General features: G+C 36.3%; 1 protein-coding gene across 1 annotated transcript in view; it reads right to left on the bottom strand.

The window, feature by feature from the left end:
* The window catches only part of UNC80 (unc-80 homolog, NALCN channel complex subunit), a 353,943-nt gene that overhangs the window by 88,831 nt on the left and 246,088 nt on the right, over positions 1 to 19,024 (bottom strand). The window contains exons 55-62 of the mRNA XM_053713382.1: positions 16,778 to 16,903; positions 12,231 to 12,354; positions 11,517 to 11,723; positions 10,862 to 11,046; positions 8,154 to 8,319; positions 7,631 to 7,810; positions 7,173 to 7,311; positions 2,700 to 2,756 (exon numbers count right to left, since the gene is read on the bottom strand). Coding sequence (XP_053569357.1) covers positions 2,700 to 2,756; positions 7,173 to 7,311; positions 7,631 to 7,810; positions 8,154 to 8,319; positions 10,862 to 11,046; positions 11,517 to 11,723; positions 12,231 to 12,354; positions 16,778 to 16,903 — 1,184 coding nt within the window. The remainder of the gene's footprint in view (positions 1 to 2,699; positions 2,757 to 7,172; positions 7,312 to 7,630; positions 7,811 to 8,153; positions 8,320 to 10,861; positions 11,047 to 11,516; positions 11,724 to 12,230; positions 12,355 to 16,777; positions 16,904 to 19,024) is intronic.

Below are 19,024 nucleotides of genomic sequence, written 5' to 3'. Positions count from 1 at the left end.
AACCAAAGGATTTAGAATATCATGACTGCCTTCACTTATTCTCCCTATAGACTTCAATGGAGAGCGCAGAAAAAGCCCAACTATCTGTATATAACTATATATCTATTCATATAAATATATATAGATATCTATTTTACATTAACATTATCAGATAAATATGGAAATCTATATTTAATGATAAAAATGATATTGTTTTGTATGTGCAGGAATGTACCGTGCTTCGTGTTTTGCAATGTAGGTCTAACGCAGTTTCGGGTTAGCGCACAGAAAGAATTAGTAATCTTAAAGTGTGTTTTGTAATCTAGCCCTAAATGAACACATTTTCATTTAGACTTCCATGCTAAAGAGAAACTTCCTCTGGTGTCTACTTGTGTGACATTGGCAATGCTCGTAGCCCGGCAGCATGGTTCATCCTCTCCATGCAGACATACTTCAGTGATATATAAAAGGTAAACAGATAAAGCTGCTTTCTTTAGATAGAGATTTCAATATATAAATAATAAACTCTCAATAATTTAATAGTTTAGAGAATGCTGCCTAAGTTCCCTTTAACTCCATGGTATCTTTACATTACATTTTGCACAGTAGTGCCTATCTACAGCTCAAATACATATCCTCCAGCTGCCTTTCAGTTGTTTAAATCAATAAGAATCTCGTTATACTCATATATACTGCTTATAATGCAAAGTTACCAATCTGTAGACAATGACCACATGTCAGTGACCTAGGCTTGACAAAAACAATCATCCCAATTAAATAAATAAATTAGTTTTTACATGACCCAAACCAACACAGCAAAGTATAAAACTGACAACAGTTCTGTATTTATACATTGGACTGAATTAATTAGTTTGCATAGGACCTTGTTACTGTCCCCTCTGGAAACTAAGAGGTTAATATGTAATTATCAGATGAAACTTGTAAAGACTGGTATGATAATTAAAAGTTGCAGTAACTGGTCTATCATTTATTTAAAAAAAACCATTAAACTAATTACTCATTACAATGGTCCTTCAATTATCCTCAAATCCAAATTTTAAGCCTATGAGAAGTTTGATATTGTAATCTTTTTGCTGATGATGAATGGAAATATAAACTCTCATTAACTCATTAAGTGAAACATAAAATCAGAACACTTTTACTGATCACTAGCCCAAATTCATTATTGTTTTAATTCTATAGATTTAATTAATGTAACTGTTTATCATCAGTTCCCCTGGCAAATAAAACAAATGAGAGATGGTACAGAGCTTCTAAACCCACTATCACAAGTGTAGTTTGAACGTTAAAGGTGCAAGTTCTCTTTTATATAGCAAAACAGACTTAATCATCCCATATATATTATCATTAAGGAGGGAAAATCTTGGGTGTATAACCTGATTTAATAGCTCTATGATCTCATGAATATATGAAACAGAAGCAGAGCATTGAATTAACAATATTTGTATAAATAAGATATTTATTTTGATTTTTAGTGTGTATTTTCATTGTTGACAGTTGCTTACCTATTATAACTAAATACACCAGGAATTCATACATCAATAAAAATAGGTGTAAAATGCAGTAAGAAGCAATATTTTAGATTTACAAAATGTTTCTGTTCTAAGAACCGAACCGAAAAACTGATTGAGGGTATAAGCAGTTGGCAAAAGGTATTGATTGACACTTTTTGCACTGACAAAGGTCTGTGTATGTGTCAAAATCCATTTTATTTATCTACCTTTTATTGTGCTACCTTGTTTCCCCTAAAACAAGATAGCACAATACCTTGCTATTGGCTATGAATTGAAGGGGGTGTAACATTGCACTGTCCAAGGCTCCTCTTATCTTAACATGTTGGTAATAGGGAGGGTTTTTTACAATTTCTCAGACAGAAAGAGTGTTTGATCTGGTGCCAGTTATATATTCACATGACCTATTTTTTTTAAAGGTGATAATAAAAGTTGAGCTATATTTGGAGTGTATATATTTGTGTAAACGTGTGTGCACTGAATTCTGTTTTCATCTGTTGTGGACAGTCATCATCTAAGGTGAACTATTGAGGTTTTTCAATCTGGTAACATTTGTGCAGTATGGAAAAAAAAAAAGAACTATTGTCTGATGCATTTTTTAATTAACAGTAAATATGATTTTGGATAAAAATGCATTTAGTATACGTAGCTGCCAGAAACAGGCAGAGTTAAAACGTTAATGGTCATTTCTGACAGTCTTAAAAAACAATAATAATAGATTTAGGTTATTTTTTGAAAGCTGATTTTTTTTTGGGAGATAAGAAAAGAATTTTTTTTGGATATCTATGCCAAAAAGGTAATATTCTGAAGGCAAGTTTGTGGCAGATATGATTTAGACTTTTTAGTAATAATCTAACAAATCAGATTCCAAAATACACTTTACTAATTGATATAAATGATTTGTAATATATAATAACTTCTTGGAGAGGAAACGTTAAATAATTAAGGAAAAAGTACCCCACACAGAGTACTTACATAGGGAATTCTTTATAGATTGCATGGAAGGAATACTGAGATGGGATTAGAGAGACACTTGCACCTTTTATGTTCAGAATGGCATGGAGCACGGAGTAATTGATGGTGAGACAGAATGAGGGTGAGAGGGAAGCGCTGCTTCACAAGCGCAGGCCTGGCGTCTATCCACTCTCCCCCTCACACGGCACAATAACAGACAGGTAGCATTCGTACCTAGACAGGCTGATCTCGCCGTCACGCCCAAGGGAGTCGTCAAGAACATTAGGTTCGCTGCAGGAGGGGGAGGGAGATGAAGCATTGAAGGGAAAGAAGAAGCCAACAAAAAAACAAAACCAACAACTAAAAATGTCTACATGCAACCATAACAAAAAAAAACATAGAAAAAATAACAGAAGTACAAAAAAGACAGCAAACCATCTTTGCTTTTGGCATTCTTTAGTTAAAATGTTATAAGAAAAGGGGGGATCAAGAGCATTGAAGGAAAGGGGAAAATGCACTGCCAAAAATGCAATAGATATTGAGATAGTAAAAAGGAGGAGGGAGATGCACGAGCTCAGGGTCTGTGATTGTGGAATTAAAGCAGCAGTACTTGAGAGTTTTTAGGGACCTTTACTCAGCAGAAAACATTTCAAGTTGACCTGTCACAGCAAACAATTTGAGTTCGTTTTAAAGAGAGTTAAAACTATACTTTCTGATATATTTATGTTGCTGTATGACATAGTATATTAATTAGTTTGTGATGTAGTCATAAATCACTGTCCCTTTGTCACCAGCGCAACTGAAAACACACTACACCCTGCAGTGCGGCCAATCAACATACTTGCCAAGCAATGGTAAATATTTCAAGAATCCTTTATTTTAGAAGCAAATGTCTAGTGCAACTTAAAGGGAAAATAAAGTTATTTTTATATATGCATGATATATATATAATCAATTAAAAGGGACATGAAACACTAAATACATGCTAAAAACATAGTATTGCGGTTATTCTATGCATCGCTCTAGTCATGGGTGCTGCCATATTGAAATCTGTCTTTCCGTACATTCCAGTGCTGACTTGTCCGCACATGTGCAGTAACTCTCCTTCAGATACCTGCAGTGTTACCTAGGTTCCAAAATGGCAGCGTCCATGATTGAAAGGAGGTGCCTGAAATTTATTTAGTGTTTAGTGTCACTTTAATCATTGCATTGCAAAAAATACTTGCATGCAAAGAAAATATTTAAAAAGTATTTAAAGTTGTCTTTTTGTCTGCATTTAAAAAAAAAACATGAGTAGTTTCCCTTATCTCTGCTGTTGCCAATTTTAGGACTGATATGATCTTGTACATTTATTAAGAAAACTCTATGTGGAATGTTGCAAGTTCAGGGTTCTGGATCCTTCTGAATTCACCCCAGGTGGTAGTTGAAAAATCTAAATTTTCAGTATTAATTTACAGATAAAGCGAATACAATAAATAATGAAATAAATATATTAACATGTTTTTACAATGCATAAATCTTTGTTTTATGGGGAACTAGATTTTGAGTGTAATATCTCGTTAAGGAGGTGATGGTATTTTGTAGAGATGTGCATTCGTTTCATTACGAATTTGAAAATCGTATATTTGTTTCATTGTGTGAAGAAGAGGACCGGGTTAGTATGCTCTCAAGCGTGTAAAAAGGTAATTATAAAGCTACAGGTGAACTACGAAATCAAATGTAAATGTTTAACTAATATTCAGTATTTGTTTAGTTTTAAACTAAACAAATACTGAATAGTACAGCCAGCAAATATAGAGGGAAACTAATTTCCCCAAATATTTCTTATGAAAGATTCGGACCAACCAAATTTTTTTGTGGCTGCACATCTCTAGTATGTTGGGGTGTTACTATGCAACAAAAGCTAATTAGTGCATTCTACTGACGTCATCCATGTTTGTGCTTATCTTTACGTGAAGGCATTATAAGGAATGGGTAAAAAGACTTCTTGTACTCAGGCAATTAATTGTATGCATTGAATAATGAATGGAGTTTGTACAACTCTAACTAAACACAGCAGCTACAGGACTTACAATTCATATGTATGTAGAGATTCATTATTTAAAGGTACAATAAATTATTAAGATTATTAAGATTGTAATACAAACTGTTTAATTATGTGTTGCACACCCTTTTCTTGTAAATAAACTCTGACAATTATGGGTTCTCTAACTAGAAAACTGGAAACTAGAAAAATGCATTACAGACTTCTCAAGACAAAACCTGCTATACATCTGTCCCTAACTGGTCTCAGCAGAGGATAACATAATGAGATGCAAAACAAAGCAGATTTTACTAACACAGCCTTGTCTACTCCAATAGAATGTCCCGATTTGCTCCTACAAATAAGTCAAGTTGTGGGTGCAGTAGGTTAATGAAAAAGAATTGCAGCAAATAAGGTGTTTATTTATCTTAAACATGTCTACACTTAGATTTGTTATTCTATAGCAAGAAGGTGTTGTTGGCCCCATTAACCAGGTAGTTTATCTTGTGCAGCATGTTTTAATGCTCTTTAAAAATGAACACAATTTGCTTTGGGAAAACAGGTCAGTTCTTATAGAGATTGTGAGAATCAGTCATGCGTTCATTTCAATTCCAAATTTATGATAATTTAACATTTCATCAATGAGTCTAATATCATAATAACCACAAATGTAGATATATTTTGTTTTGTGATATAAAAACTAAGTCTAATAGCTTTTTGCTGCCAACAGTGAATCCTGGTTATCATTTCAGTTAGATATTATTAAATGACTAATTTGCTTAATCTTAAAGGGACAGTCTAGTCAAAATTAAACTTTCATGATTCACATAGGGCATGCAATTTTAAACAACTTTCAAATTTACTTTTATCATCAAATTTGCATTGTTCTCTTGGTATTCTTTGTTGAAAGCTAAACCTAGGTAGGCTAATATGCTAATTTATAAGCCCATTTAGGCTGCCTCTTATCTCAGTGCATTTTGACAGTTTTTCACAGATAGACAGTGCTAGTTCATGTGTGTCATATAGATAATATTGTGCTTACTCCCGTGGAGTTATTTATGAGTCAGCACTAATTGGCTAAAACATAAGTCTGTCAAAAGAACATAAATAAGAGGGGAAGTATGCAGAGGCTTAGATACAAGCTTATCACAAAGGTAAACAGTATATTAATATAACCATGTTGGTCATACAAGTAGAATGTCCCTTTAAATATTTTTAATCATAGTTTTGTGTCTGTGTTGTTGAAATCTTATAGTCCACCGATCACATTATCTGACCTTGCAGAGTAATATATTCTGCAAACAGCAGCCTACTGGATCTGTTATTTTTATTGAAATAATACATTTTTTTTCTCAATGTTTGGATTAGACACAAATTTAAAGTTGCTTAAAAGAAAATGCATTTGATTTTGTAAGTTTGGTATTAATTTCTTGTGGTTAAAATATTGAGAAGCTAAACATGATGAACTAAGTCTGTTTGAGATGTCTCATTTAAAATGTTTTTGAATCATCTTTATAAACCTTACCTTACATAGGTATCGCCTTTATATTTTTAAATAATTTCAAAATGTTATTAATTGCTATTATGCACTTCATCCTAGTTACTTTTATAGTACCCATTTTCAATTTTTTTATTATTAACTAAAATATTATTTATCAAAACAGTTGCAGCAGTTATATTATCTAAAAATGGCTAGTGAAAAATGGATTCTTGCATAGAGTACACTAAAATTGTACATTCAATACAAATACTTTTTACATTTTTTTTTATTCGAGTACAACAAAAGTAAATATTGGGATTTAACATATTAAGATAAAGGCTTCTTTTGACGTTACTAACATACTAAATATGCTCATTTCTTGCAGTGCTTTCAGAGCTCAGAAGGGTGGCAATTCTATGTGTTTCTAGAACAGTGTTTTTCAACCAATATATATATATATACACACACTGTATATATATATCCTGTATTAGGCTACAATGTGTGATTTTGTGAAATTTTGGGATGGTGGTGTGCCACAGGATTTTTAATGTAAAAAAGTGTGCCACAGCAAAAAAAAAGGTTGCAAATCACTGTTCTAGAATATTAAAATAACTAGTTTTACAGACTTTTTACTAACAAATGTACAAAACTGTTCTGCTGATTTAACAATAAAGGAGTCACATACTTAGGAATATTGGCTGTGTTTATTCTGTATTTAACACGCAGCTTGTAGAAACCAAACATGCATATATTAATTCCTAGCATATATTTGTATATATTAATTTTGGACCCAAAACTTTATAATTCTGTGAGAATTGGTTCCAAGTGACTTGCATCAATTTTGATTTACTTTCAATGGTAATGACCCAGCTCTATAAACGCGGTAAGAAGTCTCTGTATTCAATTTGCAGACAAAAGAAAAGTTATCAGGACTTGACAATCTAATAGATGTGAAAAAATATTTGCTAACTTAACATATTTTATCTTTCAACTAGTAAGTGTTCTGCAATAGGTGGAGGTGATGCAAAATTCATAAATACGTATCATTAGTACCATGATTACGATATCATGATTCTCCTTTATTAAAAATAATAAAGAAAATAAACAGGTCCATCAAATCTAGATACATTTGAGGATGTGTATAAAATAAAACAGTTATGTAATTCACTTTTTAATAGATTGGAGGATGGATAATGCAGCTTACCTTTGGCTTGGAAGCAAACCCCCCTCAGCCTGAGGGACGGATAAGCTGGAAGCATGACTGGAGAAACGTCTTCTCCCAATGCCACTCAAGAGGTATGCGTCCTGTTCACTTACCACACTCGGCATGCTCACTGAGTCATCTGGAAAGCAAGGAAGCAGTTAAGTGTTTCTAAAACCAAAATGTATGTGGCTATAAAGGTAGTGTGCTGCCAAAATGTACAGGGTTATAACACTACTGTTCTAGATTTGTCGTATATCAGTGCTATATAATAAAACATACTCCAAAATCCCTTAGCTACTAAAGGTCAAATAACTACATGATTCCTAATATTTTTGTAGGATGCACAATTAATCTAATTATTTTTTTTTAAGGTTTACAATTTCTTGATATTGTTGTGCTTTCAGACGCACATTTGGAAATGTCATAAGGGTTAATTTAAAATTAGACTCTCATCTCACTTTCTTCTTCTTCCTCATCAGTGCGACTAAGGGTGTCCTGTGAGGCTGGCTGGGAGTGTTCACTGTCCTGCTCCCACACTGTGCCTGTGCCTGTATTAGAGCGGGACATTGTAGCCAAACTCAAGCGGTAGGCAGATGTGGATGTTCCCACAGTGCTGATGGAGGTCTTCCCTTGGTATGCTGTAGGAAATAAAACCATTTTACTGCCATTTGATAGAGATCATTGATGGGACACCTGTGAGTATGAAGGTTTGGTACAAGTGTAGGGGGTAATAACCTAGATAAAGGTCTGGCTGGATGAGAAATGACATGGGTCTGCTCAGATGTATGGCATTTGTCCAGGTTTGGAGTCCTATATAAGTATGGGTAGAAAAGGCAATAGCACTAGAAAGAAACCCAATGGGTTAATGGAAGTGGGGTTGTTAGTGATGCAAGGAAGGATGAGCACAATACAAAGGCCTTGTTGGCTTTGCTGGGGTTAAGCATGAAAGTGAGGGACAGTAAAAAATAGGTTCTTTCTTACCTGACCCACTGTGCACAGCCTCCTTTAATATCTTCAGCTCACTATTAAACTCATTGATAAGTGAACTTTTACACAGAGGACGTGGAATAAAGCGTCGCTCCAGCTGATCTGCGATGTGTTGTCGAGCACTCAGTTCATCTTGAGTCTCTGCAGGCTGTGCCAACAGCTGTTCAGTGGAGAGCAAACAACAGATTTTGAGTCTATTGAGGCAATGATCTATATAACACATGGCCATTTAACTCACTGCATGTTTTTAAAGTTTTACGTAACGTTACATTATTTATTTCCAGAAATTAGATATAAACAATATTGCTGATAGACTCAGCAAGATCTTGCTTGTTTTGGCTGCAATTTCTGTACTTGCTGGATAAAAATGATCTAGATACCTATCAGGAAATGGTGACTGAGTTCAATCTCTCCCCTCAGATGCAATTTGAGCTCTTGATATTGCGGTCCCTCATGAAAGCATGGGGTTTATTGACAGAAAAGACCTGGAGACTTACTGTCTGGGAGGTTAGGTGGCAGGCTGGACTTCAACTACATAAACCTCTTACAACACATTATAAAAGCCTCTTAGGTGAGTCGGTCCTTGTAAAAACAAGGCACATGGTGGCTTGGGAGACTGAACTGAGATTGACATACACAACACAGGAATGGACTAGAGCCATCACAATTACCAAATCGGCGCTACATTGTGTGACAATGTATGAGCTATACTTCAAAATAATCACTAGGTGGCACCTAGTTCCGACTAAGCTTCACTCATTTCACTCATTGTTCCCTGACTCTTCACCTGGGTGCTGGAGGGATTGTGGGGAGATGGGTACCCCGCTCCACATTTGGTGGTCATGCTGCAAAATTCAGCCTTTGTGGACTAAGTTCCTGAGTGTATGCACTACATTAGGATTACCAGAGACTAACTCCCCGAGTGTAGTTCTCCTACATCTAGGCATTAAAAAGCTTCCCAATCCCAAGCGTTCCCTGCTTATCTACCTTCTGACCTTGATAAAAATGCTCATAGCCAGGAATTGGAAGAAGACGTCGCCTCCCAGGTGGCAGGGAGTAGTGGAGTATCTGAATTACATAAAATCTATGGAAGACTATGTCTATAGGGTTAGAAAACGATCAAAAGAGTTCAGCCAGATCTGGGAACCCTGGGAGACATATCTAACGAGACAAAAAGGACAGGAGGCGACAGCTTCAGAATGTGAATTCAGCTCTGCTGAGACCTCAAGACAACCCTAGATAGGGCATCCAGCTGTCAGTTGAATAGGGTGCCCCTGACCAAGATTTCAGACGAGAGACCCCCCCTTTTTTTTCCTTTTTCTCCTCCTTTTCCCTCCCCCTACCTTTTGGCCTTTCTACTCTTGCTTTCTACCCCCCCCTTTTTCCTTTTTCTTTCTTTTCTCTCTTCTCTTACTCTGATGAGCATAGAGATTGGTGGAACTGGGTAAGAGAGGAGGACAACAATAAGTTGCCTATTACGGTACAAAAATTATACTGTCATGTTAGTGTACTTAGGTATGGTGTCCTTCACCATATGCCTAACCTACTTAATATTTACTTAAAACGTACAGGTTTGTTACAATATCTCCATTCTACGAGATGTCAAATGGAATACTACAGAATATCATATCTATAGCACACATAATTGTGAATTATCAAGTAAGCTATGTTCACTATTTAGATCTTGTATTGTCATGTATTCATGTGATGCCCTTGATTATCTGTTCTGTTATTGTAATGTTTACCTACAATAAAAATATATATATAAAAAAAAATGATCTAGATCAGTGTTTTTCAACCAGTGTGCCGTGAGAGATCCTCAGGTGTGCCACAGCAGATTGACAACAGAGTGACATAGTTTTTAAACTTTGATTGTTTTTTTACTCCCAGTGCAGGGGTAGTTTGTAGGAGGCATGGCATAACAGCACAATACATACAGTATGTGTGTGTTTGTGTGTATGTGTATATATATATGCTGTATTAGGCTACAATGTGTGATTTTTTTAAAATTTTGGGATGGTGGTGTGCCACAGGATTTTTTTAATGTAAAAAAGTGTGCCACGGCAAAAAAAAGGTTAAAAATCACTGATCTAGATTACATACATTTATTTTTACATGGACATTAATTTTTTTGCCACAAGAGAAGCAACATATACATAAAAATCTGACTACAAAATATCACATGAACATCTATTTAGTAAAAAAAAACAAAAGATATCTTAATTCAAAATATCCCTAATAACCACATCCATCTGCAAAGGGGATTTAAGCTGCCAATCTGTATGTTTGTACCGGGACTATAGAGAGAATTCATCTGGCACAATCACTTTATTTTGTTCCTCAGTTGAAGGATGTTTACTTAAAATCAATGTGAAATCTTTCAAGATTATCACAAAATCTCACAGGACAGATAATGCAGATGAAAGAAGAAAGAGGAGCTGGATGGTAACTGTTCAAATAATGTTTCTGGTGAGTTGAGCTTAGTTTAAAAAAAAAAAGAAAAACACAGGTAAACCATAATTTAACTTTTTCTTTCTCACAGATGCATGGGGAATAAAGGAGAATTCATGTTGAGTTACATGTCTTTATTAAACAATTCCTATCAGCTGGAACTCATCACCTTGAGATCCGTCTATAGTACCTTAATCAGAGACACAATGGATGGAGTAAAATCATAATATAAGCTTTAGAGCTGGACTCACTTTGCATTGGATGAAAGGTCTCAAGAGAATAAATATGGGGATTCGGGTCCTGACAATGAAGTCCAAGAAGTCCCACAGGGCCAATCCACCCACTTTCCGCAAAGCCATCTCCTTAACCTGCAGGCTCAGTCGATACCACTGGCTTCCTAGCTGCCTCTCAAAGCAAACCAGGATCACTTTCAAGGCTGGATCGTGGACATAGAAGGTCATTTGTAATATTCAAACTTAAATGTTCAGAAGATCAAAATCCATGCCCGGTAGACATTGAAAACTTACCAACTTAGAAAAATACAGTTTCTCTTATTATTAGTAATTTATCATAATATTGTAGATTTTTCTTTTATTTACCAGTCAGAAAAGCTATAATGTTTTTGGAAGGCAGCACTGTGAGCCTCTTCTAGATGCACAAGATAGGACCCGGGAAGGTTGTAATCTTATGCCAGAAGCTGTTTATTTAGGTCACCAACTCATTTGCAGTTAACTTGATAATATCAACCCAAAAGCAAATTTCAGAATGGTAAATAATAAAAACAAACATAAGAATCATAGATTGTTTGGATATAATTTAAAGCAACATTCTAGTGTAGAAATACCTCTCTCTATTTTGCCTTAGCACCAGACAGTTCAGGACCTGTTTTAGACCATGTGTTCTCACCTAAGTAAGCAGCCTGGCTGGTGGACTCAGCAAGCCCCTCTCGACGCAAATCTTTTCCAGCATCACCTGGGGTGGAGCAGTGTGCTGGTGAGCTCTCCAGCATGAAGTTCTTGCTGCGGGAAGTGCTGATAATGCGAGGGGGCAGCAGGATGTTAATAACAGTCTGCAGCAGCAGGAATACCTCAGGTAGCTCCAGCCAAGGACTATCTAAAACAGACAGAAGCAAGGGAGAACCAGCTCAGAGAGACACAGTGACCTACATTTACAAACAATAAGCAATAAGTTCACCGTTCATGATATAAGTTTGGGGAAATTCCATATGCCATGATTACTTCTAATTAGTGCCTGTTCCTTCTTCTGTCTGCAAAAACTCTGCAAACCACTAATTTTAAGGAGTTCCATAAATCCCTTAGGAATAAAGAAGGGTATTTAGTAAGAAATTATTTCATATTTCTAAGCTTTCATCTTAGGATATTCAAAGTATGAATATCCTAATATGTAAATATGTAAAACAGTAAATCTTTTTTCCAGAATAACACAGGAACAGTGAAACAGACTTTTAGACAGTATTAATAGGTCCAACTAAAGTAGCACAATAAGGCAGTTAAATGGTGTGTGTGTGTTGAGGTTGTGTGTATGAAAACTAGACAAAATTATAATTAGTCAAAGGAATTTGACCTCTTGGACTGTATGTTTTGTAAATTGCTTTTAAACCTTTGCTTCCTGATCCCACTGTCAACACAAAAGGAATCAGCAGATTCAGAAGCATTCCTTCTCTCCGTTCCTGATTGGTGAATGGGGAGATCACATGACTTAGAGGGAAATCCTCTTTTAAAGCCTATAAAATAATAACAGACAACAAGGTTATCCCATTTCAAGTATTACATTAAAAATAAACAAAGCATCCACATAGTTTTGTGCCGAGGAAAGCACATTTTAAGTGATAATTATGTGTTATTTTCTTTATACAACATAATCAATGAAAAAAAAAACCCACAAAAAAAGAAACAGAGATTCATTTAATATTTGTTATATTTAATAATAACATCTTTGTGAAGCCCTGGTCTCTGGTTGTGAGAAGTATACCAGGCAAATATGAGCTTAAGTTGTTGGTGTGGGGATAAAGCAGATTTCCTATTGCCTTGGTCAGCACAAAAACTAAAAACACGACTGGCTTAAACAATTACTTTAACTATTTGTATTCATAGAATTCAATAAACACATATACATTTGTAATTGTCTTTATAAACTTGGTTAAATTGACTATGGTAAATATATTTTTGTAGTTACCATAATAACAGGAAAGGCCATCCATTGGAAAGTACTTCACCCTTTGAGGCCTATTTATCAAGTCGTCAACTGTGCTGCATTTGCCGGCACCAATACGCTCACCTAACATCGCGGCCGCGAACCTGAATACGCTCTCCTTATTTATCAATAAAGCTGTCAATAAGCCGCGCACCAAGTACGGGGCGATGAGCAGCGGATTGTTGTTAACTAACAGTCATCGATCTCGCTGCTATTCTGCTTTTAGCCAACTTTATTTATTACCTGTCACTAAACACAGCCACTATACTAAAATGTTTAAACCATATCCCGTTGCCCCCGAACCCTTCAACAACTAAATAAAGTTATTAACCCCATCCCGCTGCTCCCGGAGCCCACCGCAACTCTAATAAAGTTATTAACCCCTATCCCGCCGCTCCCGGACCCCTCCGCAACTAAATAAAGTTATTAACCCCATCCCGCTGCTCCCGGAGCCCACCGCAACTCTAATAAAGTTATTAACCCCTATCCCGCTGCTCCCGGAGCCCAACGCAACTAAATAAAGTTATTACCCCCTATCCCGCCGCTCCCGGAGCCCACCGCAACTAAAGTTATTAACCCCTATCCCGCCACTCCCATAGCCCACCGCAACTAAATAAAGTTATTAACCCTTATCCCGCCGCTCCTGGAGCCCACCGCAACTAAAGTTATTAACCCCTATCCCGCTGCTCCCAGAGCCCACCGCAACTAAATAACTGTATTAACCCCTAAACCCCTGGCCCCCCACATCACTAACACTTACTAAACCTATTAACCCCTAAACCACCAGCTCCCCACATTGCCATAAACTAAATTAAGCTATTAACCCCTAAACCTAACAACCCGCTAACTTTACATTAAATATTAACTCATCCCTATCTTATAATATATTTAAACTTACCTTTCAAATTAAAATAAACTATATTAAACTGTTAATTAACCTACCCTAACTATTTTACTAAAATTACATTAAACTTTATTAAACTATTAATTAGCCTGCCATAACTATTATACTAAAATTACATTAAACTATATTAAACTATTAATTAATCTACCCTAACTACTATACTAAAATTACATAAAACTAACAATTAAATTAACTATATTACATATTTAAAAACCTAACCCTACTCAAGTTATTTAAATCTACAATAAAGAATTACTAAGTTACAAAAAAATAACAACTAAGTTACACAAAATAAAAAACACTAAGTTACACAAAATAAAAAACACTGTTACGAAAAAAATAAACACTAAATTACACAAAATGAAAAATAAATGATCAAATATTTAAACTAATTACACGGTCACCTAATCTAATAGCCCTATCAAAATAAAAAATCCCCCCCAAAATAAAAAAAACCCCTAGCCTACAATAAACTACCAATGGCCCTTAAAAGGGCCTATTGCGGGGCATTTCCCCAAAGAAATCAGCTCTTTTACCTGTAAATAAAAATACAAACACCTCCCCCAACAGTAAAACCCACCACCCACACAACCAACCCCCCCAAATAAAAACCCTATCTAAAAAACCTAATCTCCCCATTGCTCTGAAAAGGGCATTTGGATGGGCATTGCTCTTAAAAGGGCATTTAGCTCTTTTTCTGCCCAAACCCCTAATCTAAAATTAAAACCCACCCAATAAACCCTCAAAAAAATCTAACACTAACCCCCGAAGATCCACTTACAGGTTTTAAAGACCCGACATCTATCCTCAACGAAGCTGCAGAAGTCCTCAGCGAAGCCGGCAGAAGTCTTCATCCAAGCGGGCCGAAGTCTTCATCCAAGCTGGCAGAAACCTTCATCCAGACGGCATCTTCTATCTTCATCCATCCGGCGCGGAGTGGCTCCATCTTCAAGACATCCGGCGCGGAGCTAAAATCCTATTGACTGTTGCATTCAACCAATAGGATTAAGCTTTCATCCTATTGGCTGATCCAATCAGCCAATACGATTGAGCTTGCATTCTATTGGCTATTACAATCAGCCAATAGAATGCGAGCTCAATCCTATTGGGTGATTGGATCAGCCAATAGGATGAAAGCCCAATACTATTGGCTGATTGCAACAGCCAATAGGATTTTTCCCCCTTAATTCCGATTGGCTGATAGAATTCCATCAGCCAATCGGAATGTAAGGGACGTCATCTTGGATGACGTCATTTAAAGGGAAACTTCATTGTTCAGAAGATGGAGCCGCTCGGTGCCGGATGGATGAAGATAGAAGATGCCGTCTGGATGAAGACTTCTGCCGGCTTGGATGAAGACTTCGGCCCTCTTGGATGAAGACTTCTGCCGGCTTCGCTGAGGACTTCTTCCGCTTCGTTGAGGATGGATGTCGGGTCTTCAAAAACTGTAAGTGGATCTTCGGGGGTTAGTGTTAGGTTTTTTTAAGGGTTTATTAGGTGGGTTTTAATTTTAGGTTAGGGACTTTGGCCTGAAAAAGAGCTAAATGCCCTTTTAAGGGCAATGCCCATAAAAATGCCCTTTTCAGGGCAATGGGGAGCTTAGGTTTTTTAGATAGGGTTTTATTTGGGGGGGTTGGTTGTGTGGGTGGTGGGTTTTACTGTTGGGGGGTTGTTTGTATTTTATTTTACAGTTAAAAGAGCTGAGTTCTTAGGAGCAATGCCCGCAAAAGGCCCTTTTAAGGGCCATTGGTAGTTATTGTAGGCTAGAGTTTTTTTGTTTTTTTTTGGGGGGGGGTTATTTTGATAGGGTTATTAGATTAGGTGTAATTAGTTTAAATATTTGATCATTTATTTTTATTTTGTGTAATTTAGTGTTTATTTTTTTGTAACTTAGGGTTTTTTTTGGTGTAACTTAGTGTTTATTTTATTTTTTACTTAGTTGTTAGTTTTTTGTAACTTAGTAATTTTTAAAAGTAGATTTAAATAATTTGAGTAGAGTTAGGTTTTTAAATATGTAATATAGTTATTTTAGTTGTTAGTTTAATGTAATTTCAGTATAATAGTTAGGGTAGGTTAATTATTAGTTTAATATAGTTTAATGTAATTTTAGTATAATAGTTAGGGTAGGTTAATTAATAGTTTAATATAGTTTAAATTCAAAAGATAAGTTTAAATTTATTATAAGATAGGCATGAGTTAATATTTAATGTAAAGTTAGCAGGTTTTAGGTTTAGGGGTTAATAGCTTAATTTAGTTTATGGTGATGTGGGGGCTGGCGGTTTAGGGGTTAATAGGTTTAGTAAGTGGTAGTGATGTGGGAGGCCAGGGGTTTAGGGGTTAATACATTTATTTAGTTGCGGTGGGCTCCGGGAGCGGCAGGATAGGGGTTAATACTTTTATTTAGTTGCGGTGGGGTCCAGGGCGGCGGTATAGGGGTTACTATATTTATTTAGTTGCGGCGGGTCCGGGAGTGGCGGGATAGGGGTTAATAACATTATGTAGGTGGCGGCGATGTCAGGTCGGCAGATTAAGGGTGTTTAGACTCGGGGCTTATGTTAGGGTGTTAGGTGTAAACGCAACTTTTATTCTACCATAGAAATCAATTGGATATCTGGCAGCATCGAACATAAGCTTTCACTGCTTTTAGACACCCATTGATTCCTATGGCATCCGCGGCCTCCAGGGTGGCGGATTGAAAACCAGGTAGGCTGGGCCGGAATAGTGGCAAGCGTACCTGTTAGAAGTTTGATAACTTGCAAAAGGTGTCAGATAGTGCCGAATTTGTATTCGGAACATCAGTAATGACGTAAGCATCGATCTGTGTCGGACTGAGACCGGTGGATCGTATGTTACATCACAGATTTCAAATTTTGCCGGTCTGTAGGCTTTGATAAATAGGGCGAATCAGGCTCGCCACAATTATGCTGCGGAATTCCAGCGTATTTGCGATGGACGGCTTGATAAATAGGCCTCTACGACATTAAACAGATGCAGTAGTTTCACAATAACAAACAGAGGTGTTCAGCTGGCTGTGCCAAGGTATACCAACCTGTATCTGTAATGCCACTAGTCTCACCACAGCTGTACTGAAGGGCAGGGGTGGGGATAGATATGGGCTAAGGTGGAGGAGGGGTAACCCGTCAGCAACACTGGAAGGACCAACCACACCCATAACCTGCAAAACAAACACTATGTGGAACACAAGTACTGTGAATGGCATTAAGAGTAGGCAAAAACAAATTGTAAGTGCAGGTGATCATCACATAAAAGAAGAATTTTAAAAACAGATGTTTTTAAAATATATTGAAAGAGAAAAAAATAAGGTTGGACACATGGATTTCTTTTTAACAAGAAATGTAGAATACAGGGTTCTTGTCAAGCACTAGAGAAACAATACTCAGTATTGTAATAGTATTGTAATAGGATTATTGTAATAGAATCTGTAATAGGATTATTGTAATAGAATCTGCCACCAAAATAAGAGCATCAATTAAAGACTTAATTGCATAAAACCCTTTTTAAATTGTATTTTGTAGCTGGGAACTGCAAATAGTAAAATCCAGTATCTATTTTGCCAACCCTAAGACATATTTCCTGTTTAGATGCTTCAGGTCTACAAACATTCAGAATGTTTCTGTTTGATTGATCAAACTGAGCTCTACAAGATATTGTAAAATCCTGGCCTGTTTACAAGATTCAAGGACTTTAGTTTGTCATACCTTTTAAACGTAGTGTTTTCTACTTAGAGCCCAACACTTTGCCTGGCACACCCTCTGATTGATTGCTATAACATATGCCTTCTTCAGATCACATAAAGTCTTAGGATAAAAGCTAACTTTGTACTGAAATAAAAAATATCTTTTTTATGTTAATAAATCTATTTCTTATTTATGATTGACAGTATGTTGTAAGCCACAAATTCAGGGTCTTCGGCATTTTTGAGAGGTAGAACTAAAATAAAGTAATGTAGTTCATTGCTGTTCCCAAAGCATCATTCTCAACTCCTTCCCAACTCAACCTTTAAAAATAAGAAAGTCCTACATTAAAAAGAAATGCTTAATTTACATTTACCTCTTGTTTTTGACAACAGATTTAAGCAATCAGGATTTCTGATGGGATGGACAGGCTCACTGTCACTGTCAAAATTGAGCCCACCACTTCTTAAAAGAATCTCTATTTTCATAAAGAGCACAGACATCCCAATTGTTGTATTTTACTTGTTAACATATAAAGGATCCAGAACAGAGCAAGGATCAAGTAGATATGTTGATGCTGGTCAAAACATGCAACAGGCCGAAGAATGAAGATTCTCAAATGAATGCTTTGATTTTACAAATGGGGTTACGTATTGAAGAGTTTTTTCATTGGGGATATCACAGGATGGGATTCCGATGGATGTGTGCACAAATTGGGGGGTGAGCTGTGGGAGGGGATCTGTGTAAAGGGGAGTGTTTAAAGTGTAGAGGATGATGTGCAGGGGGGGTTAAAAATGGGGGCATCACATAAGCAGCGTTTTGGGTGTTAAGGGCATTTCAGTGGGGTCATGACATGTTTAGCGTTAATTGAGCTGAAACAGGGTTGTTGTTTGAGTTAATTGCAGCTTGAGGGTCTGGCTCAATGCAGTCTATGGTTACTGGGAAGTGGGGGTCCAAAGGAATGCAGATTGTATTGCTATTACTAATACAATAAATACAAAATAATGTAGTCATAACATATGAAATAGAATTCCAAATCAGTGCATGCAAAATTGATCACAAGAGAAAAGAAGTCAATATAATGTCAACAATTATAGTCTCCATAGGCATCACCACTGTAGCTATCAGTCAGTCCAATTTCCCTGATGAGTCTGTATAAATAGTGATAGTCAATATATTGGTGGGGGTGGCTATGGGGGCTTAGAGGACTGAGATTAATATCAAAGTGATCTGTCTTTGTCAAATTTCTTGTCTGTTTTTTTTTTTTGTTTTCAACAACTTGTAGGGGAATAAATTCATTACATAATAACAAGAAAACAGAAGGAGTTCCAAAAAGTATACATTAAATGATTATGAAGTGAGGCTTCCTTTAGGATAACCCTATAGGGGTAAGACTGACATGAGAAAATGAAGTAATCTACATGCCTCAACTGTGATGTAATGCTTGAAACAAAAAAAAAAATTATGACAACACATGTAAAAACTCCAAACAATGAATGTACGATTATAAAATATTTACTGCACTAGTACCATAAGATACAATAAAAGTGAAACAGAAAAGGTCAAGGGGTTGAGAGAAGAGGGGACAACATAGCCTTCCA

This window comes from Bombina bombina, chromosome 1, assembly GCF_027579735.1.
Source record: "Bombina bombina isolate aBomBom1 chromosome 1, aBomBom1.pri, whole genome shotgun sequence".
In the NCBI taxonomy this organism is placed as follows: domain Eukaryota; kingdom Metazoa; phylum Chordata; class Amphibia; order Anura; family Bombinatoridae; genus Bombina; species Bombina bombina.
This window is presented reverse-complemented; position numbering and strand designations above follow the sequence as displayed.